The following is a 27,414-nucleotide window of genomic DNA, read 5'->3' as shown; positions in this document are numbered from 1 at the left end:
GAAATATTTGATCACTTAAGAATCGGATTTTATGACCTTAAAAATATATTTTTAAATTCGACGTTGGTCAGGTGAGTTAAAATAGAAGAAATATATTATGAAACCTTTTGGAGAACAAAATAATTTAAAAAATGTTAACCTATTAAGCGAAATTAAAATGTTAATGAGAAGTTGTTTTTAAGCCTTTTTCACTTCATGTCGTTACGTTGAAAGTTTTAATCCTGAAATATCATAAACTATAAATTTGTACTTACCATATGTTGAAACAAACGTTAAAAAACGTTCTTTGTTTGGATGTACATATATCATAACAACTTTATGGCGAAATACAAGTATGACGATTTAGGTGGTACTCAAAGAACATGCTGGTCATATCCAAGGGTTTTCAATTCAGATTTGTGTTTTATCCGTTTATTTTTATACGCCAGTCAAAATTTTGACGGGACGTATTATGGTATACAAATGTCCGGTGTCCGTCCGTCCGTCCGTCCGTCTTTCTGTCCGTCTGTCCGGCGTAAACATGTCGCGCCGTTTCTTGAGAACGACTTATCTAAATTTCATGAAACTTAATATAGTTGTTTTTTATGATGGTCAAATGATCTGTATACTTTTTGGTGAAAATAAGATTTAAACTTTTTGAGTTACGGCACTTTGTAACTAAAACAGGGGTGTGTTTTTTTTCACATGTCGCACTGTATCTCAAAAACGATTCTTGATTATTGCTTAAAACTTTACACACTTCTTAGTTATATTAATCTTAATTTCTGTATACTTTTTGATGATGATTCAAAATTTCATTTTTGAGTTATTGAGTATTTTGTAAAAAAGGGGGAGGGTTTTTTTACATGTCGCGCCGTATCTCAAAAACGATTTATGATTATTGCTTAAAACTTTACACACTTCTTTGTTATATTAATCTTAATATCTGTCTACTTTTTGGTGATGATTCAAAATTTCATTTTTGAGTTATTGAGTATTTTGTAAAAAAGGGGGAGGGTTTTTTACATGTCGCGCCGTATCTCAAAAACGATTTATGATTATTGCTTAAAACTTTACACACTTCTTTGTTATATTAATCCAAAGATCACATGTCCCGCCGTGTCTCAAAAGCAAGAAATGGTACTTGCTTAAAACTTTCTCAGAAACTGTTTATGATTATTGCATAAAACTTCCACACAAGACGTCGGGCGTATCATGCGCTCATGGCGCAGCTGTTTATTTACTTTCCTCTGTGTTCTGTCTCTATTTTTCCATTTCGTTGTAATTTATCTCGATAATTCATGTGTGTTGTGTTTCTTTTGTTTCATTGTTCTCCTCTTGTATTTGATGGTCCGAGAACACAATTAATTCGTAGTGCATTTCTTTTAGAACATAAATGAAAATTAAAAAAATCCCACCTGCGCTTTCTCAATGAAATTTTTACAGTGTGTTGTACTACTTTTGGGACAAGTTATATCAAAATTATAGAAAACTTCATCGCCTCTAACTCAAAATATGGACAATTTTGTGTTTAGGGTGTCTTGAAATCTTTTGACAGCTTCCGAAGTGCTAATTTTTAACCTTTTTCAGCTGGACCAAATCACTACTTTCCTGTAAAATTCTGGACCCAAATATTTTTACAGTGTAATTTCACCCCACTACTTACAATTTGAGGCATTAAACATGGAGAAATAAATTTGGAAGGGGTTTAAAAATTATTGGCAAGTAACCCACTGTTAACAATAGGGACTATATTCGTGAACAACGAAAATCAAGGGACGACAATTGTGGTCTCGGACCTAATAGGATAGAAAGAGTTGACAAATCTTAAAAAAACTTGGTATGACCAAAGCTTAATAAATTATAACACTGCTTGCAAAGTTTCATAACAATAGGATATATATTATAGACAATATGTTAAATTCTATACTCATCTTTGCGTGTTAAATTTTGACGTTAAAATTGAATAATTTCAACTATCAACATTTTGGGCTTTGAAAATTAAAATATTGCCAAAAAATACTTTTTAAATGCTCTAATATATCATTTATTATGTACTTAAAGCAATAGAGTACTCATTTGATTTATCAGACTTAGCATAATTATTCAAAAGTCAAATTTATATTAGCCTGGGCCTAAAAATTGAGGTTTTTCAATGAAAGGGGGCCTTACATGAAGATGTAATTTTTTCCAGCAATTTTAAATTTGTGAAGCTTTTTGGTTATAAATAATCCTTACATATGTATTGAATGTACTTTAAATGGAAAGAAAAGTCACAAATAACACATCATATTAGTTTAAAAGGGTCTTAAGCCAAGTAAGACTGGAAAAAAATAAGGGTCAATTTAGGCCGTGCCACATATTTACATTAAAAAATGCATATTGAGGCTATAAGAAATAAAAAATTGTGTCTTTTTTATCATTTCTATACTCATGTGACATGATACAACAAATCTGAGCACAGAAAGACTCTTGCAATTAACTTTTCTTACAGACAGTATGGTCTGATACAAAGAATTTTGCCTTTTTAATGAAAAACTTGAATGCAATTTTAGTCTCAACAGGCTTATATTTAAACCACTTGCTATCCTACAGAAGAAAAGAAAGATATTATGTGAGATGGAACAGGTACAATAGACATTGTAAAGTGCTTTTGATACAAATTTAGTGAGATCTTGATTGTGGACTTCAAATTTTATGTACCAAGAACCCCACTTTTGACTTCATCTAAACAGGGCGTTAGACAAGGGTCATTTATACAACACATTTTGTACATATTGTCTGAGATAATCTTCTTTTCTGTAGATTCTGAGTTCATAAACAAGTAAAAGAACTAGATAAAGGCATAGAAACACAAGTATTGACATATGAAAACCTTTCAGATAGAAAGTCAGGATGCCATGTTTGCATCAATATTGAAAAAGCCTTAAAATGCCTATTTTGACCATAAAATGCTAAAATTGGTCATTTTTGCAGAAATTCTATAAAATAAAAGTTTAAATCCTTTAGTTTCATGCTATTTGACAAATTGACACCACCAAATCATTTAGGGAAGTTGCCAAAGTACAGATTCTATATTTACAGACTTCACCTCTTAGGTCCGAGAACACAATTAATTCGTAGTGCATTTCTTTTAGAACATAAATGAAAATTAAAAAAATCCCACCTGCGCTTTCTCAATGAAATTTTTACAGTGTGTTGTACTACTTTTGGGACAAGTTATATCAAAATTATAGAAAACTTCATCGCCTCTAACTCAAAATATGGACAATTTTGTGTTTAGGGTGTCTTGAAATCTTTTGACAGCTTCCGAAGTGCTAATTTTTAACCTTTTTCAGCTGGACCAAATCACTACTTTCCTGTAAAATTCTGGACCCAAATATTTTTACAGTGTAATTTCACCCCACTACTTACAATTTGAGGCATTAAACATGGAGAAATAAATTTGGAAGGGGTTTAAAAATTATTGGCAAGTAACCCACTGTTAACAATAGGGACTATATTCGTGAACAACGAAAATCAAGGGACGACAATTGTGGTCTCGGACCTGATGTGTTTCCCTCAGTTTTGGTTTGTAACCCGGATTTGTTTCCTTCTCAGTCGATTTATGAATTTCGAACAGCGGTATACTACTGTCGCCTTTATTTAGTTACATTCGTCATAACCAAAAAGGCACATATTATCGCCTATTTGGTCGTTTTCCAGACTCTTAGAATTTGGAAGGAATTATGAAACAATTTTCTTTTTTTATTAAATAGTTTTAATAACGTCCGGTTTTTGATTGATGTAAGTGACACACGCTCAAACACAATTGTAAAAAGGATTTATAAGTATCACATTTTAGTGGTACTGTAAACAAGGACGAATTTAAGTGTCATCTTCTGTATCACATGATAGTTTTATGCAATGCAGAAGTATTTTAAGATCCACCCAAAGTCATATATTTCCCTATAAAGATATTTACTGATATCATTTGCAGGTATGTACATGAACATTTTTTTCAAGTGAAATCTGATCCATTTAGATGATAAAATATGGTATATCAAATTTTACCATCTTTGTGAATCTGTAATATAAAAATATAAAGTAATAGTTAATTTCCGTGACTTAATAAAAGTAGGTGATTTTCGAACAGGAAAAACTGTTTTCCTTGTACTTAAGTATTGGTACTGTATTTATTAAATGTACAAATAAACTTAAATTTATATTCTATAAGTGCTAAATGTTTCTTTATTAAGGCAAACGATTAAATATGTTTGGAAGAAGCGGAGGTGGAGGTGAATCTAGGTCTACTAAAACATTCACAGAAACAACAGGCTCAGGTGCAAACAAAGTAACAAAAACAGTGGTCGAAGAAACAATCATAAAAGCCGATGGCAGTAAAACAACAAACCGGAAAGAAACCATAACACATGGCGGTTCATCAAACTCTTCGACACCAGCATTACAAAGTTCAAGTTTTCCATCTCATGATGACTCCAAAAAGAAGGAAAAGGACAAAGGAGGCGTATTGGGGGTAGGTCAATTTTTTGGGGGTAAAATTAGAAAAAAAGTCTGGCATAGTAACTATAACAAAAGTACAGATTTAAATCGGCGTAGAATAATGATAAGCAATGCTGACAGGAAAGAAAGATTAAGTACCAGGAAAGCGTAAGAATCTTCAGTAAAAAAGCGTTAACTTATTTGACGTTGTGTTAATTCTTTTATTAATGTTTATAAAAATGAGCTGGTAATTACTTAGGAATTCAGTAGGAAACTAGATGAAGTACACATGATAAAGAATAATCAATTTTGTTCAATAGCATTGTATACTCATCTTGTGACTTTGTTTAAAAGTTATGTTTTTGCATAGGTTTTTATCTATATGTTCTTTACTTAAGTATTTCTCTGTCTTGGACATGGGATACCTGTTTTTCAAGGGATAACCTATGGTGTGTGTTTCACTTTCTGCAATTGTATGCTGAGGCTTTTTGTGGATTCCTTTTACTTCTTTTGCAGCAACAATCATGCAAAAAACACTTCAATACCAGGCTCATAACCATGTACGCCGGATGCGCGTTTTGTCGTCAAAAGACACACCATATTATATTGTCCTCGTTTCCTTTTCACCAGCATGTCATTATTTTCTCTTGTGTGTCGCTTGTAACACACATCCTTCTTCTTAATCTAGCCTCTTCGTTTTCATGCTGTTTTTTCTCCAAAGCTCACAGTTCATCCATTCAAGTCTTTTATTTTATGTTGTCTAAGCAATTATTAGCCTTATAACATATTCCTTGATTGATCTTTTTAATTCTGAAAAAAATAATAGATGATAAGTTTGGAAATGAATAGAAAACAAATCTTGTGACATTTTATGATTTGTCACATACAAACAAGTTACTTCATAGTCACGAGTCATCTATGTCTCATCAGCATTACATTTGTACTTGTTTTAAAAATCTCATCAAAGGATACAAGGATTGTAATTTTGTACGACACTCAAATCAAAACGGCTAAAAAAGCAACATAAAGCCAAAATTGAAGTGCATTAAGGATCTTAAATTAAGTTAAGTAGTCTTCTTTGATGTATTTTTTCTTTCTTTTGGAAGGTCTACGCCTTAAGTAATATAAAGATGATACTTGTGTGCTATTTCTAAATAGTAGTACATGTATATATGAATAAACCTGTGTATTACTGGATGAGATAATGCGATACATTCACTGTGTTAATTATGAAGTGTGCAGTAAATTAATAATGTCTACGGACAATATAGATTTCCCAGAGCAGCATACGCACTGTATAACATGGTAATATGATCAATATCAAATGGTATTAGGGAGAAAAGTAGAATACAAAAAATAATAAATAAAATGGTATACGCAAAATAAATGAAAATATCGGTGATGTGATATAAAGCTGCTATATGCTATAAATAAAGGCATCAGTAGTATACCGCTGTTTAAAAGTCATATTCGATTTAACTACAACAAATTCAGGTCACAAACCAAATCTAAATGAAACACCAACTTTAAGAGAAAAACACCAGAAAAATAGAATCACTGAACTGCTATAAAAAAAACAAACGTCAACATACATAAAAACGTACTTCTTTAGTATTTGATAACAACTGCCATATTCCTGAATTGGTGCAGGTTATTTTAAGAAACATGCATGTTTTCAGATGGGACAAATTCATATTCATTCACCTACTCATATACATTAAAATGGAAAACTCTGTAAAACACATACAAGAACAGTGTCTACCATTTACTCTGGTAGGCTTTCATATATTATTCGAAAACAATTCCTGTTCTAACTCTCATTATATAACTTAATGCCCGCTTTTACTCGATATAACAGATATATTATGTATATCGGCAAGTGTATGCCAATATTCTCAACCTTTCAACCGTTTGCATTCTACGACGCTACCTTCTGCAAAATTGAGTTTGTACTTAATTTTGAATGGGGATTGATTGATTGATTGATTGTTGGTGTTTTAACACCACTTATAAGAGCCACTATTGTGCTTTTTCGTGGCGGTTAGTTTTTGTGGGTGAGGAAACCGGAGTGCCCGGAAAAAACACCGACTTTCGATAGAAATCCTAGTCAATTAAGATTGGAGTCGAGTGTACCCGCACGAGTGGGGTTCGAACTCACAATCTCAGTGTTGGCTAGAGAATACAAGAGCAGAACTACTTACACCACCTGGCAACAAAGCCCCTCGAATGGGGAAATTAAGAACATAACATATTGCATATACAACTGTTGTTTGTGGTTACCTTTATTTTGGACACGTAGATGTCGTTTGGTTACTGTTGCGGTGTAAATGGTACATAAGCTACAGATATGCCAACTGAGTGCAGCAAAATTGGTTGATTTCACTTCGAATTGTAATACTAAGTATACCCCATTCCTTGTTTGCCTCTGGCATGGATGAATTTAAACGTATTTGGTACCTTTGATAATTATTTGGGTGTCGAAATGTACTTATGTATTGTTGATATATGTATTTCTCTATCCTGAAAGTTCTTGTATTTATTTACACTGTAGTCATGTCATGTAATGTTGACATGTTAGTGTTATATTTATCATTGCCATATAAGGGCGAGGTTTGGTAAGCCACAAAACCAGATTCAACCCACCATTTTTTTTCTTAAAATGTCCTGTACCAAGTCAGGAAAATGGCAGTTGTTATCTTACAGTTCGTTTCTGTGTCTATTCCATTGTCATTTGTTTATTGTTGCATTTCAGTGTTTCTGTTGTTTCGTTGTTCACCTCTTATAGTTGAGGTGTTTCCCTCGGTTTTAGTATGTAACCCGAATTTGTTTTCGCTCAATCGATTTATGACTTTCGAACAGCGGTATACTACTGTTGCCTTTATTTTGACAGCTCTTTGGACATGTTTGTTTTAGAGGCTGTTCACCTTCGTTCGTGATATGTTAGTTGTTCAAACTATTTAGATTTGAACAGAACGGATAATTCGTGTATAGACGAGGCAAGCATTTGGTTTTCTTATAGGATTTATCATATAAATTAAAAAAAAATATAAGCGACAAAACATATAGACAAACTAAAGCAGGAAATGCTCTAGATGAGAAATACTACAGGCAGTTTAGCGCAGACTCACAAACAAATGCATCAATATATAAATACAGGTAAAATGAACAATATCAAACAAACTAAGGGAGCAACAATTTAACTTCGAAAAGGGGGGAATGGGAGGTATCACGGCTTTTTTTAAGGGTAAGAATATTTCTTTAAGTTTTTCGACGCTATCAACAAATTATTTTTTTCAAAGAAACACTATTAGGTAGGAGGAATCTGAATTCATAATATGTTTTTGTCATCTGCTTGACTATAATATTTCTTTTCATCAAAAAAACATAACAAGAGCTGGAATTATTCATAAAATACCTAATGTACACGTTTGGTCAGATCATATATTTTTACAATTTATTTTATTTTATCCGGATGTAAGTTGAGGTAACTAGGCTAGGATTCTTTAAATTGGCTGACATAACATAGTTGCAATGTATCTGTCGTGTCTGGACTAATCTACCCACGCAAACATTTTATGTTTACCAAGAATAAATAAATAAAATCCTTTTATTTTGATTATTGTTCTGTTAGTTAGGTTCAGTAGAATACTATTGAACGTAAACCCATTCTGACCATAACACTATCTGATTAAATTGATCCATAGATAACCTAAATTGGGTAAATGAAATTCGCAAGGAGAAGATAAAAGCATTAACGTGCCATTTATAAACTGATGTTAAAACAGCAAATGTTTGAACATATTTTATAGTCCAATTTACTGCCCCGGTCAGTTGATCTATTGTGTTAGATGAGGATATTTACTTAGTGGTACACCCAAGGTTTATCATCTTAAAATCAATACGTGTTTGATTTGAGGGTTGTTGTAAATACGTTTAGGTTGTGATGAATATTTGGGACACGTATTGCAATAAAACTGATGTATATCTCTTGTAATTTGCAAGATTAGTTCCATCAAAACGTTTACTTTAATCTTATTATAAAATATGTTTAATTTTTTCAATGTTTAAATTTTTGTCGCTTAAATTTAACATTATTTTTAAATAATTATAGATTGTTAACAAATAGCTTCTAACTATTGTTACAAAATTATCCACATTATAGAAAAAAAGAACTGTTACAAAATTATCCATTGTGTAGAAAAAAATGCTCAAATGATCGATTCCATCAAATGTGCATGTAGTTAATAAATATATACGTGTATGACTGTCTGAAATCGATATAACACAAGTTAAATTAAAAAAAATGAAATGTAATTATATTCTATTTTCTCTTACTAAACATGCATGAACTATTTGCAACTGGACATTAAGCAAGCAACAATTAATCAATCGAGTTGTAATAAGTTGTTAAGCATATACAAACTCATTGAAACTCGTGCGTCCGAACTATGTTTATTATATTTTTCGAGAATGTAATTTGTTATTATGTCATCAATACAACAAATATTTTAATAGTCTTTTGGAAAGTTTAATTAAAAAATGGACTGTCATCTGCCGACATTCAGTCATATTGAATTCCAAAGATCGAATTCAGCTGATATTATCAGATATTGACAAATTAACGCCCACTTAACAAACCTGTCAACAAGTTTTATATAACTGATAACATAACTCAACGAGGTCTTAGAAGGTCGGATTTTGATTTTATAACTTTCAATGACATTGTAAATACACCTTCTTGAACGAAAACGAAATTGACAAGTGCTGTCGTGCCATAAATTAATAAATCTTACATTTCATTAATGGTATTAAATAACCCTGTTGTAAAACAGGTTTAAAGTTCATAACAAATATGTGTTTTTAATAAAAAGGATATTACAATACATTGGGCAACTGTGTTAAATAAGAAGGAGTAAGACATTTTAAAACATAGCTCTTAATGTTTCTACGTTTGACTTTAAAATATGTTTTAGGGGCCAGCTGAAGGACGCCTCCGGGTGCGGGAATTTCTCGCTACATTGAAGACCTGTTGGCGACCTGAACGCTTCTGCTGTTGTTTTTTTTTCTATGGTCGGGTTGTTGTCTCTTTGGCACATTCCCCATTTCCATTCTCAATTTTATTTGTCGATTGGACATGGATCCCATTTATATTATGATTAATATGACTTGAAATGGAAACAAAAAATCGGGATTCCTCAAAATAAGTCAGAAACAACTCATATCAAAAACAATCATCAAGTTACACACGTATGCACTAAACAGAAATAAAATAATAAGCTCAGAAAATGATCAAAACTATTCAGCAATTCAAACAACTGAATTTTCTTTTCTGAATACAAGACGGTAACAATTATTTGTCAAGATATAACACCCAACTCCTGAATAGGGTGGGGGTATACTTCAATCACCATGTCCATCTGTCCGTCCGTTTGTCCAATAACTTATTTTCACAAAATTACTTCAATGATTTAGTCAGATGCTTGACAGTGATTAATAATAACGTGTGATAGCTTTTCAAATATGTAGAACATATACGCCTTGCTTGCCAGTATTTTGAATGTGTTGAATGAGTTTAATTTCAATGTTCAACATTCAACAAGAATGACTGTTACTATAAACCTGACAGTGACGCCCTTCGGATCTGTCAAATACTTACTATCTGCATTTCCGATACTTTGAATCATGCGCGCGACGTTTTTGATAGAATATATTTTCAAAGTGTAATCTACATCTTTACCTTGAAACAATTACAGACATCATTAATTTCAGAATAAATTTAAAATGATGTTTGAAATAGTATACATGTTGTAATATGCCTAATAAATAAAACTTTTGATCGACATATGATAACAATCTTTATATAAGTTACTTCAAGTGAGTGTTTTATCAATTTGCTCTAGGTATCAATAGTTCACACGCCATTTTTTAAACAAAAATTACGTAATATAATTGAATGATGACAATCGCGTCTGTGAAATGGATTTCATCGTCTGCATGTTCAGCTACTGTCGCGTTCTCATGCTGATTAGTTTCAAGCATCACTTTCGACAATATAAAGATTTCAAGTTTTGAAATATTTTGTAAATATCTCATTAAAAACTCTAACAAAGATACATATCTTTTATACAGTTTCCCGTTGCTTTGAAGGTCCAGGTCATAAAAAAAATCTTTTGAATTTAATTCGATAGTACTATGCATTGACAAAAAGTTTCTCAAGAGTCATTATCCGTATGTTGTATTAATTACCCTAAGTGTGGCAACAATTAGAGAAGTATATTATGTCTAATTGAGAGTGCAGTATGTGCAACTAAGTAATGGGTTTAACATACAACTCCTACAAATAATGTCCTCAAGATGCAGATAATAATTCGACTTATCTGGTTGCATTTTTACGTCATTTTTACCTCTTTCATGATATCATCAGCAGCTGAATGAAATCTTTCAACATCACATAGTTTTGATCTATGTTGCACATCTTTAATAATATATATCAGTCATCTAATGGAAACAAATGTTTTTGATAACACCATCGATCGAAACGCTGATGATTTTGTCAAAGCCTAATTCACTACGCTATTTTGCCGATAAGACAGTTAAATTGCCATTTTGCACTTTTTGGATATTACTAGTAGCAGATATATTACTCACAGTGAGAGAAATTATATAAACTTGTGGTATACATTTATTAAATTACAAAATTTAATTACGTTTATGCGGGCAGGAAACATATATCAACTTTTACATAGTTGATCGATTCAAAAAATTAACATATGCGGAACGGTTATGACATTTTCCAACATATGTTACATTATTATTGTGTTATGAATGGTGGTTTGATCTAGTTTATATATATTTTACATTTTTATAAAAACAATCATGGGTTGTTGTTGTTCACAGTTTTTCGGCAAAGGAAAGGATAAAAGAAGCAGTTCATCCGACTCATCACCAGAAACATCTAGAAAGCCACAAAATTTAAAAGCATTTATAGATGACGCTGTTAAAACTCACAATGACTTGCGTAAAAAGCACGGTGTTCCTTCAGTGAAACATGCAAAAGACCTCAGCGACTATGCTCAGAAATGGGCAGAACACATGGCGGCAACATCATCGTTCGGACACAGCTCATGTACTTTGAAATCGGACCGACTAGGAGAAAATATTGCATGTAGGTCTGGATCCGGGACTGTAGATTATACAGGTAAGACATTTCTTTTTAATATGAATATAATGGGAGATAGTCAGTAGTACATATCATTTATTCGACTGAAAAGTGGTAGCACAAAGAAGTTCTTAACTTTATAAAGATAGCAAACATTAGATATAAGACGACGCCTTTTGGAAAAAATCTAACTTGGAGATCAAATTAAGAGTGGAGCGGTACAAAATGAAGTATTGGGAACTCAAAAAGTTTCAATGCTATCCATTTATCTGAAGGTCCGAATAACAATATAATGTCCGGTTGAAATGAAGACTTTTGAAGTCCTTTATTGGGTTAAAAGATATGTTAATGGTAAAAGCTGACTGAAAGGTGTATGATCTATTGCAATTGAAATTGTCTGCTCAAACACTTTATTTAAGGCTCTTTATTTAAAGCCCCGGTCGTTACAGAATACAGGATGTAAATACAAGCACGTATTACTGGTGTTGTTAACGTTCTGACGATGCAAGAAATATTTGCAAATGGACATTAAGACACAAAATTATTGATATCATTTAGCATCAACGTAAAAACTCAGTCATACTTTAAGTTTTGTAATTTGTGCAATCTGTTGTTGACGGTATATCTTTGATAGCCTTTGTTAAATTTATATATAGTATTCCAACCTGAATTTTTTTAAAGATCGGGATAATTAGGTGATGGGCATCACCTGTCTTTTGTCTAAGATCGTATGTTGAACTGATTCTTCCAACCAGCTTTTATCACTCTGTGGATAACCTTTGCTAACGTTGTTCAAAGCATGATATGTTAACGAGATTAATCTTTTGACTATTTGAACATTTTTATCATTTTACACATACATCAAACATATATATCTTTAATTGTTATTTCTTAAAGAGTTCACCAATCCATCAGTTTGGCATAACAACTGTGTTGTGAAAATTCTAATGTCAAACATGTTATTCATTTTAATTTATGAACCTAATTAATAGAAAATATTTCAAACAACCCTATGCTAATTAGATCTAAGTAATATTTACAATGTTGTAGTAATATTGTGTTTATGCATCGTAATATCGATGTTTTTTTTCCATTCGTGATACTGACAAATTTAGAGAAATAACCCGACAGAAAAATACCTTAAGAAATATTCAGCGTTCATAACTGGATATCGACCCATATCTTTTAGCTTATATCTATAGGATGGACATTAAATGCAACATAACTGCACATTGATTTTCTAATATTTAGTGCCATCATCCTAATATTCGTTGTAACCCGGAGATACATGTGTATAAATTTAGCATAGTTAACTGTACTCCTTTCGACTGAACATGATGCATAAATATGCAGTCACGCCTGTTTAGAAGGATATTGTTAAATGCAAAAGTGCAATAAAAAGACGCTATAAAATATCAATAGAAATGCTTAACTGAATCAAAAGACATATTAACAAAAAAGGTGAACATCCACGGAACGAAGAAATTTGATCTATGACACAATTAATAAAACAAGGGGGTTAGATGTAAAACAATATAAGCTTTATTCACGTTTACTCATGGTCTCTAAAATGAAATCTTTACGTGGTCCATAAGTAGCCTGTTGCAATGCAGATTATTTGTCCGCCATGTCAAATATATCCTCATTTTCTAGTGGTTATTTAAAGGAGTAGGTTCACTAAGACCCCTTTTTGGCCCCGAAATATAGCAGTTTTAGAAAATTGTGAAAATGTAATCTTTAAGCTATATTTTGGAAAGTAAAATGCTTCTGCTACATAAATATGAGCTGTTTTTGACGATAAAATGCACAAATATCGCGTTCTAGCATCATTAAGTCATGCTAAATTACTGAAATCTTCAAAATTTTAGCATTTTGGTCAATTTTTAGACGCTTTCTGTCTAAAATGAAAGTGGCCGCATTCGTGTTCATTCATAATATTGAAATGTAAGTTGTATTTGATGATAATACAAAACATATATAAAGGTTGAGGATGAACACGGATGCGGCCACATTCATTTTTGACAAAAACAATCTAAAAAGTGACGTTTTTTGGCATATTTGATAGATTTTTCATATTTAAGCTTGAATCAGAGCGTTTTTAATGACTAAATCAGTTAAAATCTTTCACATAAACTAATCGAATCAATTGAAATAGACACTGACGTGTTTAAAAAGTGTCCAAAAACGTTCGTTAGATGAACCTGAAATTTGAGGCCAAAATCGGCCCTTACCGGACCTACTCCTTTCCCGTCTATCCTCCCAGTTGTTCCACCTATGAAATTAATTGTTGTTTGAAAGTCGTCCTGAATATATATGCATCACATATTTGAAAACTAGTTTTAGAAATTTAGATCATGAAGATTGAATCAATAAATTCATGTTAATGTTCAGTGGCAAATACTACATACAGGATAGTCGGAACAAATTTCAATTAATGAATGGCTATTATTTATTTTGAATTTATTGAACCATAAAACTAATTTTTGACTCTTCACATTGAATAATCCGCGAAGCGAAGCGGATTATGTAAAATGTGAAGAGTCAAAAATAAGTTTTATGGTTCAATAAAATCAAAATAAATTATTGCCATTCATTATAAATAAATTTCTATCAAAAATAAGGCTCAAAGAACTTTTTATATTATATATATATTAACAATAACAACGTACACACATGTTGTCGTATGAATACACAACGTCAGAGTGGGCGTGTCGCCATAAAAATTGACAACATTGAAAATAAAACTAATAATTTTAACCAATCAGAAGACACCAAATTTATTTATTTGGATATGAAGGATATGAAGAAATACGCAGATTTGTAAATAGGGTGCTACGCAGAACAAGACCGTTGGTTTTCCTGTTTGAATTGTTTAACTTGTAACTTTTGGACCCTTTGTTATTTACAGCTTGCTTATTGTTGTGAGCAAACAAAGGCTCCGTGTTTTAATGGCGGTACTTTGGTCTAGAATTGTTCACTTTTTATACAATGTGACTCGGATGAAGAATTTTTCATTGGCACTCATGCCACGTCTTCTTATTCATATATGCATGTTTTTGCTAACATAAAAGTCCCCGTAAAATATAACGGTTTTATATTCCCTTTGGAACTTTTCTTTTCGTACTTTGAGATTACTAGTAATAACAGTATTCACCTGTGACATACTTTTTATATTTTAGGTAAAGAAGTATCAGACTACTGGTATAGTGAAATCAAAGATCATACTTTTGGAACAGAGCCCAGAACTACTGGAACAGGTGGGTTAATTAAAACTTGCATTGCTTTCGATAATTGACAACCTTAGTCCGGCGATAACATCGGTATTAAAAAAAAATGAAAAACAACACGTTAAAAATTGCATGCATCTGGATTTATCTGCATTAAGAACGCTTAAAGCCAAATGTTTGAAAGCCAATATACGAATGAATATAGACATTATAGCGTTTTGCTTTATTCAAAAACTTGTCTTGTAGATGATAAAAGAAAGTTACGATAAAAGCAGTTTTCTGGCTTCTACAATTGTCAAAACATAGGAACTAATATTCAATCCATTCAAATGTATTCAAATTTTATTAAATGATTTAATCTTGTCACTTTATTTTGAGGGAGAAATTCATATATGATAGATTACTAAAACATTATTACATGTGAATCATAAAGGCCAAAAAAGAGGCAAACGATACCAATGATACATTCAAACTCATTAGCCGAAAACAATTATAGCCGACAATGACAATGGCAAAAAAAAAAAAAATAGACAAACATCAGAATAAAAAACACAACAATAAAAAAAATAGCTAAAGACTGGGCAACAACAAATCTACCAAAATTGCGGTGATCTCAGGTGCTGCTGAAGGGTAAACAAATCCTGCTCCACGTGTGTCGTGTTGCTCATGTATACGCAAAAAATAGCCTTCTGACTCTTGTCCGAAGTTAAAGTATTGAACATATTTTTGTTTGAGGTTACACATGAATTCAACTTGCTTGTCTTGGTACACGTATCTACATATTTTGATTGTCCAATGTGGGTTTTTTTTTAAACCAAGAAACAGATGGCAGTCAAAATAATGAATACCATGTCCTTTCTTTCATGTTGTTCACATTTTTAATCCAACGCGTCGAGATACAAATAAAAAAAATGTTAGAATCTACTGAAACGAATGCTGTGTTTTGATATCTATCAATACACAATATTTTTTAAATGGGGATGTTGCAAAACTGCTCATCATGATTGTCAAGGGCGTAATATTATTCTGAAAGAGCTGTTGTGGTATTTTGCAAGTTGCCCGTATTGATTTCGGGGAATTTTTTTTTTATTTAAACAGCCGCTCAAAATTATTATAAAATGTATCAACGATTTTACAAATAAGAAGTGTTGTTTATATTTATTTTCTAATTCAGGTCATTTCACACAAGTAGTATGGAAGGAAACAAAAGAAGTAGGGTTTGGAAAAGCCAAAAGTTCAGGAGGTCGCGTGTTTGTTGTCGGTAGCTACAGACCAGCGGGCAATATGGTCGGAAACTATAAAGACAACGTACCAGCTCCAAAGAAGTGAAGTGCTCTTTATTTATCTTCAAATGGAACTATTTTTTATGACAAATAAGTTACATTCCAATCTGTCGCCACTTCCCTAGTGAATAATTTTACATTCTGCGAAAAGTTCGGAAACTTTTATGTTTGGCATTCCAATTTTATCACATCTATAGACGCATTTCCAAACCGCATTAATTGTTTGTTTTTACTAAAAAAAAATGATTGTGTTCTCTTGAAATATTTCAAATGCAATTTCAAAATGAATATTGTTTTCATTGTATGTTTAAACTATGCGACATGTATGTTGTTAATCAATTTTTAACCTCTTTATGACTTGATTCAATTGTACCCGTTAAAATGTAGAGAAATTGAGTTTATAGCAATTAAGATTGTATGATTTATGCATGTATAAACGTCCTTCATTTTAATGCAAATCATGTGAAATTGATGACAATCCTAGCACGTGTACCTGTTAATGTATCAGATGTGTTTATTATGTTTTTTTATTTTATTTTCGATGTTTATGTGCCATAGATATCATCAAACTCCGAAACAGTGGTTAAACCGTTAATGCTACGCTACAAAGCAACGTCCCCTCGGAAATTGAGATATTACATGACTGATAGTTCAGTGTTATATGAAAGTGCAAATTTATAACATATAGTGAAATATATATAAAATAAAAAATCAATAAAAATCAATAATATTCACATTTATTTACTTTCTTGAAATCGTTCTGAACCAATCAGAATAGGAATACTTCACTGCTCTATTCTATATATTATAATAGATTCTAATATGACATGCTTCTTTCGCTTTATGAATAAACCCATGCTCTAAATCCAATATTTTTTTTTTGCACACGCGTATATTGACTACTACAGAATAATGAATTTTATCAAATTGACATGCATTTAATACCGCAGTCCCACTAGGCCACGATCGCACTACGATCTGTGAAAAAAATGCAAATTTTGATGATCGTGGTACGATCGTGTAGGTCGCAGTAAGGTCGTACCACGGTCGTGGTGAGGTCTTCAAGATCGTGAAGAGCGTGGCCAACTTTGAACATGTTCAAAACAATCGTGGTGCGGTCGTGCCGAAATTAGGTCGTAGTAGAAGCGTAGTGAGAGCGCACTAAGATCGTAGTAAGATCGCAAAGGTCGCTGTACAATCGTAGCGAGAGCGTAGCGAAAGCGTGATTCTATTCGGAGAGATTGCGCTACGATCTCACAGCGACGTTATCACGACCTTACTACGACCATCACGTTCTCACCGCGACCCAACTACGTTTCCACTACGACTTTACCACGCTCTTCACGACCATAGTACGATTCTAGCACGCCCTTGCCGTCCTCATCACGCTCTTCTCACGACCTTACTACGTTCACTCTACGACCATCATTTTTATTGTCATTTTCACATAAAATATATAAAAAAAACTCCCTAGATTTTGTTTGTCTGAATGTATTTATCCATTTGCTCTAACGGCTCAACCATGCTTCTCGTTTTTATATAGAATAGACCGTTGGTTTTTCCCGTTTAAATGGTTTAAAATTAGTTTTTTGGGGGCCCTTTATAGCGTGCTGTTCGGTGTGAGCCAAGGCTCCGTATTGAAGGCCGTACCTTGGCCTATAATGGTTTACTTTTATAGATATTTACGTTGATGGAGAGTTGTCTCATTGGCACTCATACCACATCTTTCTACATATATTGACACATCTGTGTCATCTCTGCTATCGTTCTCTAAAATATCGTCATTTGAGCTTTATGGACCAGAAATAGGTTGTAATTTAGGTTTGATTGGTCGTTCCGACATCTCTTGATGACAAGTATTATACTACTTATGTGTATAGTATCAGTTTAATTGAAGTCTGGAGCTGGCATGTCCGTTAACTGCTAGTAGTCTGTTGTTATTTATGTATTATTGTCATTTTGTTTATTTTCTTTAGTCACATCTTCTGACATCAGACTCGCTCTTCTCTTGAACTGAATTTTAATGTGCGTATTATTCTGCGTTTACTTTTCTTCATTGGCTAGAGGTATAGGGGGAGGGTTGAGATCTCACAAACATGTTTAACCCCACTATTTTTGCGCCTGTCCCAAGTCAAGAGACTATGGTCTTTGTTAGTGTTGTACTATTTTTGATTTTAGTTTCTTGTGTACTATTTGGAGTTTAGTATGGCGTTCATACTTTGCTCCCTCTGCCTCTACATCAACCCCTACCACCACGCCCACGTGTTCTAGTAGATTTTGGTGGCATGAATGTATTGTTTCCGAGAAATCTCCGTTTTAATCAGAAAACTATATTGATATGAAACACGATATTGACGGTATTGTTGAGAACGGAGTAAGATCGTGGTTTGAACGTAGTATAATCGTTAATGCTGAGAACGTAGTTATATCGCGGTATGAACGTAGTATAATCGTGGTAAGAACGTGCTATAATCGCAGTAGAAGCGTGGTAAGATCGTGTTGCAATCGGATAACTCGTGGTATGGTCGTAGTGAGAACGTGATGAGCGTAGAACGACCTTGAAAAGCGTAGTAAGATCGCAGAATAAGCGCGGTGAGAACGCGATATAATCGTAGCGGGATTGTTGTAGAAGCGTAATGAGGACCTAGATGCATCGTGAAAGCAACGAAAATTTACATTTTCATGTCGCTCATACCGCGACCTCACCACGATCTGAATTTATTTTAGATCGCGGTGAGCGTGGTGCGATCGTGGTCTAGTGGGACTGGGGCTTAATATATTTCATTAACTTAAACTCTTAAATGATGCACATGTTGTTACTATTAATTTATTTATTATGACTGTAATGTGTTACATTCCGAAATTGACATATTTGACCTAGATATGACAACCGTTCATGCTGGCTGTTCAAAAACTCCACCCTCTGATTAATCACAGTGCCAGCTGTTTGCTTCTTTACAAACAAAAAACGGAGGTTCATGGAAGAGCCTACACAATCGCTTTACCCTTATACGGTCTTATACACATCGCACATAGAAATTACCTTAATTGTCAAAATCAGAATCGAAATAATTGATGCAAGCTATACTTTATTGTAGTTTTAACATGGATAGGCATTATATTCGTGTTATTTTCGCCATCACTATCGCTCAGGCAAAAATAATCATGAATATAATTTCTACCCACGTTAAACTACAATAAAGTATAGCTTGCATCAATTATTTCTTAAACCGACAATGGACATTTTAGCGAAATTACAAGAGCGATAAAAAAAAGTTTAGGACCTTTCAGCGACGAGAACGTTTTGATGAAAATTTAAAAAAGCATCTTCCTCCAAGTCAATTTTTTTTAAAGTAAACTATTATAGTACGGTCTCCAACAAGGAGCATTGGCTCACACCATGGAGAAAGCTATAAAGGGCCCCAAAGATGACAAGTGTAAACCCACTCAAACAGGAAAACCAACTGTCTAATCTAAATATAAAAAAAAAAACGAGAAACGAGAAACACTTATGAACCACATCGACAAACGATTTATGTATAAAAGAATAAAAAAAAAAGGACAAATTTGAGCTACTCATGTATTCCCACATACAAAACATAGTATTTGAAAAGGATTTTTGCGAATCACAAGCCAATCGGGGGACTTACCTTGTTTATTGTGGATACCTAAGCTTCACAAAATTCCGTATAAACAACGGTTCATTGCCGGATCATCTGTATGTTAGACGAAATAATTGTTCATTAGATTGACAAAATGTATGTCCTTAATGAAAGAGAGTCTTCAGAAATACTGTGAAACTGTTCAATCGCGCAGTGATATTAACCATATCTCGATTCTAAAAAAAACACTCTATAAAGAACTTCTGTATATTTCTAAATCTCTATCGTTCTCTGAAAAAGTTTCTACCAAAACTTTTGATTTTTTTCAAACCTGTATATCACCATTCTCCATGTGAAATTGAAAAATCGTCTGACAGAAATAATCCGTAATGCTTTTAAACATAAAAATGGTATCATAAACTATAATTAAATGTATTACTTTGAGATGTCATACAGCTTATTTTGTTTAAATAGTGAACAGAAAGGTAAAACATGTTATACAGAGGAACAAGTGATCATTATGCTGGAATTTCTTATTGACAACATATTTGTTGAATTTGCTGGTAGAATTTTTTAACAAATTGTCGGCATTCCTATGGGAGCAAATTGTGTGCCTCTTCTTATTTTTATATGATTCGGCGTTCCTTTAGACATTTGTCAAAAACAAGAAGACCAAAGATTCCAAAGATTCAAAATCATTTATGTTTAGACTTATTCCCCGAATTTGATACAAACGGCCATCTCAGTACCATTATCTATGACAATCGAGACAATTTTAATTTTGAAATTATCGATTTTCACAACCGTACGCGTAGTAGAAATATACCATTTCACCTGCATATGGTGCATACATTTCCCAATTCATTCGGTATCCAAGAGCTCGTAGCTGCTACTAAGACTTCGTAAAACATCACCAGTGTCTTTCTCTAAAAAAGTTCATCTAAATATATCATGAACTTGTTGGTAAATCTTCCGTATCAACTTCACAAATAATATACGATGGTCTTTAAGTATAGCTTCTAGGTACTGATGATGTATATCATCTTAATTGGTCCGAGACCACAATTGTCGTCCCTCGAATATAGTTCCTAGTGTTGACAGTGGGTTACTTGCCAATTTTTTTAATACCCCTTCCAAATTTATTTCACCATGTGGTATGCCTCAAATTGCAAGAAAGGGGCTGAAATTTCACTGTTAACAATATTTGGGTCCAGAATTTTAAAGGAAAATAGTGATTTGGTCCAGCTAAAAAAGGTTAAAAATTAGCACTTCGGAAGCTGTCAAAAGATTTCAAGACCCCCTAAACACAAAGTTGTCCATATTTTTAGTTAGAGACGATGAAGTTTTCTATAGTTTTGATATAATTTGTCCCAAAGTAGTACAACACACTGTAAACATTTTATTGAAAAAGCGCAGGTGGGATTTTTTTAATTTTCATTTATGTTCTAAAAGAAATGCACTACGAAATAATTGTGGTCTCGGACCAATTACATCAAATTAATCTTTTACTTTTCTAGTCTGTGTTGGTAATATACATTTGACGTGGCTCGGTACTTATACATCTCGTCATGTGTTTATGTGCTTTATGGTAAATTTTTGTGTTCTTTTCTTTTGTTTTTTTTTTTTTTGCTGATTTGATTTGTCTGTATATCTTTTTGTTTTTTTCTGTTTTGACATATGTGTTTGGTGTTGTAGTGATTAAGCTTTTATTTCGACCAGTAAACATATGTAAATAATTTTGTACGTAATGAAAAAAAAACTGTCTTGCATTAAAAGCAGCCACATCGTCGATTATAGACATCTTAACTGAAATAAACTCGTCATAGATACTAGGATTGAAATGTTTAATTTGCAACAGACGCCCGTTTTGTCAACAAAATTAGAAAGATCATATCATTGGGAACATGTGTATTAAGTTTCAAGTTGATAGGACTTCAACTTCATCAAAAACTACCTTAACCAAAAACTTTAACATGAAGCGGGACGAACGGAGGAACGAACGGACCCACAGACCAGAAAACATAATGCGCCTCTACTATCGTAGGTGGGCATAAAAAGGACAAATAAAGTACGAAGTTTAAGAGCATTCCGAACCAACAATTCCCATTTTTCTCCAAAAACAGCTAAATGTGACATTCAAATTGACGGGATTATATTTTTATCGAAATAGCTGCTCTCCTTTATCCGGGCATGCATGGAATGGCAACGCCAAAGTTATTCTTTTATAGAAGTCTATGAAACAAAACCAGTCTACCGAAGACAATTAACTAGTTGAGGGAATTTATAACTCTGCCAAAAAACAAACTTTGGTCTTGAAATTCAGCAGCCTAGACCAATTAATGGACATAATTGATTACTATATGGTACAGGAATGAATCTTTGCACAGCATAAGAAATGATGCTAATACACTTTTTTTTACATAGAGCCACGAAAAGAAATCCAAAGGACTGCCAAATTAAAGATTGCCAACATAAGGTATTGGAAACACACACCATACATTTGATGGTGTCTGCCAATATACAAGTTTAGTAAAAGTTTAATTATGGTATCAAATGAAAGCCCAGTACCTTTATGTCGGACAATTTTTTTTTTTTTCATGGCTCTATATCTGAAAGCCAAAGTCATTTAATCTTTCACTGTGCCAAGTTTCAACCTTTAAACATAAATTGATCATTTATTTGGATATCCGCATGACTTTTGTAGAGATCGCTTGTCCTACGTTGTTTTTACTTCTTCATTATAGATTATAAAATTGTCCTTTTCTATCTCCTTTCATGAACAAACAGACGGTGCATTAGTTCTTAGTTTTACATACATGGTATCATATATTTTCATCAATGTAGGCATAAAAAAAAATATAGACCGGTGTGATTCATATATAATGAGAGCGAAAGCCATCTGGTCCATTTGAAAACATTTTTTTTTCAGCTGTACCCTGATATAATTGTTTTTACATACCCTCACATTTTAATCTAACATTATTCTTACAAACCTGTGCACGAAGGTTGGTACTTGTTTTAAAAAAATGAACCAAACAATATCACGTGCCATTTTCTGGATAAACATTATAATAACTGAACAGTGATAAGCAATCAAACAGCATATATTGACATTATAAAATTATTAAATGGTATGTTAAAAACGTATTTCTAAATTAACTTCAGTTCGGAAAACAAATTCAAAGCCAAAGTTTGGGAAATCCAAGGAGTAAAAATATAGTTTTCTTTATTAGTAATGGCTTTACTGAGTGAACAAAAACAGAAACCGTACTACACATCAGTAAGCGAGAAGATTGCTGGCTGTCTCGTCACGTTAAATGGTACTGATGTTTAGTTTGAAAAAAAGACGGAATATATTATAGGAACATTCAAAACTCGTCAGTTGAAGAGATCCAAAACTGACAACACCATGACATACAAAACCAAACTGAAAACATAACATTCCACCGAATAGAAAATGAAGACGACTCCTGGATTAATTAGCATCATATGCTATCTATCCCATATATACTAATTGCTTATTTGATACATTGTTTGTTACGTATATATATATGCAGACATATAGCTGTTTATGTTGGCAAAAGAGGTGCTAATTAATAAGAAAAATCAACAGATAACCAAAATAAGTTACCAGATTTATCAAATCTAGTCGACAAACAAGAAGTTACATGCATAATTAGGTAATTAGGATGGTTCAAACTTGCTGGTACGTTAAAAGACTATTTTACCCAAATCGGTCTATCATGTTTCATGATTAAGATATTTTGTATGAAATGAAAATCTCTACTCAAAGGTAGCAAAATAAATAAACCAGTATCGAAGTAAAAATTTATGTTCAAAATGAATAAAAACAAATTAAAAATGTCCTTACTTAATATGTAAATATAAACATATGTGTCTCCTATATCATCCAGCTATATCTATTGTACTATTAGAGTTCCTTTCCCGCGCTCAAGGACAATGTCAAAGTTGGCAATGTCAATACAGTCAGTGGCATTGTTGGTGTGACAATAATGTTGTGTTTGTATTATAAGATCCTTCTTGTCCGATGAACAGATATAACAAGAATCGTTGTTTCCGAGATAAGTATCGCCAGCAAAATACATCTGAGTCACGAGACTTTTATGTCCACGTCTTCCAAACACTTTAAAATGCAAATGAGCAGGACGATATAGTATTTCATCGACACCGATTGAATATCGTCCAGGGTGAATGGTAGAAACTTCATAGTAACCATGTTTGTCTGTTTTGAAATGTCCTCTGCAATCTGTGGACATCATATAATTTCCATCATGATCTGCTTGCCAGATTTCTATTCTCACGTGAGGAATCGGAGTTTTACAGTCCTGTTTGTACACGTGACCATGAACAAGAAGCGTCTTCAAGCGATCCTTTTCCGGATCTCCGGTACAAAATTGTTGTAGTTTTGGAGGTTTTGGAAAATAGTATGGTCCAATAATATCTGGAGGTGTTGGCTTGCATTCATCACTAGAAACCAATGTAGTTATTCCAATTAGACAAACAAACTTGATGATAAAATGGAAATTCATTGTGCAGTTCAATCAATATTTTGTACAAAAACTAAGAGATCTTGCTTTTTTTCAAACTTCCAAAACAAAACCAATGTCCATTCGGAATATGTTTATTCTTGAGAGTCTATTCTGTACATGTTTTACTTGAGAATGTTAGACAAAAACAAAACAGTTCCCACAACATGTGGATTATTATTAACAATTTTTATTAATCTGTTAACCGTGTATTTTATTTGGAATCTTTTCAAAGAACGGTGCGAGATGAAATCAGATAACCTTGTTACGTCAGAAGTCGCTGACCTTGAACCCAGATTAAAATGCGCTGAATCAATTATCAAAGACCGCTTCTAGAAACTATGAGTCTAAATGATATTTGCATCTTCAAAATACATAAAAGAAGTTCACCAAAATTTAAATAAGGTGTCCAAATAATACTCGGATTTCACAGATTATCATTGCCCCCACCCCCGCCGCAATAAAAAAAATTCCCACACACATGGAAAAAACAAAATAAAAAAACATATTTGAATACATATAGCGCTCATAAACTTGTCTTCAAATAACACCTTGCATTTATGAAATAAATATAAAAAATAGCAGTCAATAAAACAGCAAACACTTCCCTACTTCTGCTATTTAGTAGACATTAAAATGAATGTAGGATACATTACTAGTAGTTGAACCTTGATTACCAAAACAATCACGAACAATCGACTACTCCGGAAAAAAAGACTAACTTAATTGGTAGCACAAAAGACTTTATACGATATTATGTCGTAAAGGTAAAACGAAGAATAAAAAACACCGCCTATTCCTTGTTTCCAACGGGATGACCAGTAACTGTATAATACGGAAATTAAATACAGCACATAGTTTGTAAGTAGGTTCCTCTATTTCTGTATTCTTCATGATTTTAGAGAAGTTTTCTCTATTCATTATATGTTTTACCAATTATCCTCTTTTGTTTATAAACTAGCGCCGCATTATTCTCTAATTTTATGGAGTTTTTTTACCCAATTATTCTCTATTTGTTTTGGCTGATTATTCTGTACATTAACCCATTATTCTTTTTTTCTGTTTACTCCATCATAAGAACCCAAAGGGGGGGGGGGGGGGGGGGCTGGGGGGCCAGGGCCCACCTTTCGTGGGAAAAATTTGGTTGATTATATAGGGAATCACTGAAGCATGACTGGAGCGGGCCCCCTCCTTAGGTCAGTCAGCGGGCCCCCCTTAGGGAAAGTTCTGGATCCGCTACTGGGACCTTGTACCGTCTGTACCGATAATAAATGCAATATTAAAAACATCTTTTTCTATATGAATAAAATTCCGCTTTGTAAATAAGGGACTTATCATTTTTTTTACCTGGTCATTTTGAAATCAAACATACAAATTTCTTGATCCCCCCATAATATTTCACTATTTTTATTTGATCCCCCTGGTAAAAACATTAAAAACATTCATTTTGACCCCCCCCCCCCCCCCCCCTCTAGTAAACATGCCAAACTTTAGCATGCAAACACTTATCATGTTATTTCACGAAAATGTTAAAAATGAAATATTTTCAGTGAATTTAGTCCAAAAACATATTTAAGGAAAAATTGTCTTGAAATAGGGCTCTTCCATGAATATACGTAAGCCAGTGCTTTGAGTACATAGATTTCCTTTTAATTTATACTTTATTTCCCTCAAACTTTTAAGCTGATTAACAGAAGATTTGGCAGTAATGCTTGTTGATTTAGTGATCAAAGTGAGTGAAATACATGTATAACCACTGAATTATTCGGATTATGAAGCACGTATGCAGCTACCTACATCACCAAAGTCTTGTGATTTCTTAACTAATTGTATATGAATGGGGTTAAAAATATGTTTCGATTTGACTGTTGTAATGTTCTTCTTGATATTTTGTCTCTTGAATATGGGAAATTTTCCACATACAGAAAAAAAACTTGATCCCCCCTGTATTTTGACAAGCCCCTCAGACCCCTAAGTTCCTAACGTCAATAACAAAATGTGGTCAAGTATGATTTGCTCTTCCAGAACATGCATCAATGTTAAATGTTGGTAGCTTTTTGCACTCTCCTTTTTGTTTTAATTGTGAAGTACATTGCTATGTTTTGCTGATTAGATGCACACAATTGCATGCAATGAAGGTTAATGCTTGTTATGCTTTTTATTACTGTATCTATGCAATTCCTGAACTTAAACTATGAGCTTAAAATCATCGTTTGTTGATTGATTGTTGTTTGCTAAACATCCAGTGGCAAATATCTCACGCATATTAAAGAAGATACACCTTGTATGGCAAGCGAGAGTACTAAATGTATTTATCACCTTTTTGCTTAATTGGTTTGTATACTTGGTTACATCTTGATATTTGAATAAGTTACTTTTCATGACAATGATTTGGAATGTCAGTTTGGAACGTGGACGGGCTGGAGGAGTGCATTGAATATGTTCACAAGAAATAAAAAATGAAAAGCTAGAACTATTTCGAAGGGTTGTAATAGCCTTAATTTCGGTAAAATATATCACATCAGTCATTCAGAAAAGTTAACCATATATGCTTAGTTTGTTGTTTTCTCCCACGTTTGTTATTTTTGGCTTTCCAAAGTTGTGTTGTCGAGCCCACCTATGAAGATTACTTGAAGCAACATGTGTTTTGTGGACGGAAACCAAAAACATTTTTCTCTGTTTCAACGATTAAAATAATGCATTAAAGTAGTTTAACATTAATTGATTAAACGTGTAGACTTGATATCACTACATTAATGATAAATTCAAATGTTAAGGAAATCAACAATTATGCAACAAAGTTTTGAATAAAATGTTAACTTTAATTTTAATATTATATTGTTGTATGCATGAAAAGCCACCAAATCGACTTTAGAGTCATTCCAATGTGTATTTATGTATCGGATTTGATAGACTGCATCAAGATAAGTCTAGAAAATCTAAAAGTTGTTCAAGAAGAAGATTTGTTTGGTGTAGGAAATTTAATACATGTATTACAAATTTTCTGTAGGACCGGGGTTTGTATGCAGCGATTGACAAAACCACGAAATAAAATATCCAAGAAATTGCTAGTTTTACTCAATGTACGAAAATGTGACTCACGAGGTATAAGGGGAGGGCTGAGAGCTTACAAAC

General features: G+C 33.0%; 1 protein-coding gene across 1 annotated transcript in view; it reads left to right on the top strand.

Annotated features, from left to right (window-relative positions):
- Positions 1-16,864, top strand: part of LOC143063528 (uncharacterized) — a 62,359-nt gene extending 45,495 nt beyond the window's left edge. The window contains exons 5-8 of the mRNA XM_076235728.1: positions 4,218-4,495; positions 11,359-11,659; positions 14,800-14,877; positions 16,022-16,864. Coding sequence (XP_076091843.1) covers positions 4,218-4,495; positions 11,359-11,659; positions 14,800-14,877; positions 16,022-16,176 — 812 coding nt within the window. The 3' untranslated portion in view covers positions 16,177-16,864. The remainder of the gene's footprint in view (positions 1-4,217; positions 4,496-11,358; positions 11,660-14,799; positions 14,878-16,021) is intronic.
- The last annotated feature ends 10,550 nt before the right edge of the window (positions 16,865-27,414 follow it).

Source organism: Mytilus galloprovincialis, chromosome 2 (assembly GCF_965363235.1).
Source record: "Mytilus galloprovincialis chromosome 2, xbMytGall1.hap1.1, whole genome shotgun sequence".
Lineage (NCBI taxonomy): Eukaryota > Metazoa > Mollusca > Bivalvia > Mytilida > Mytilidae > Mytilus > Mytilus galloprovincialis.
The sequence above is the reverse complement of the archived record's forward strand: the minus strand, read 5'-3'. Positions and strand labels throughout refer to the sequence as shown.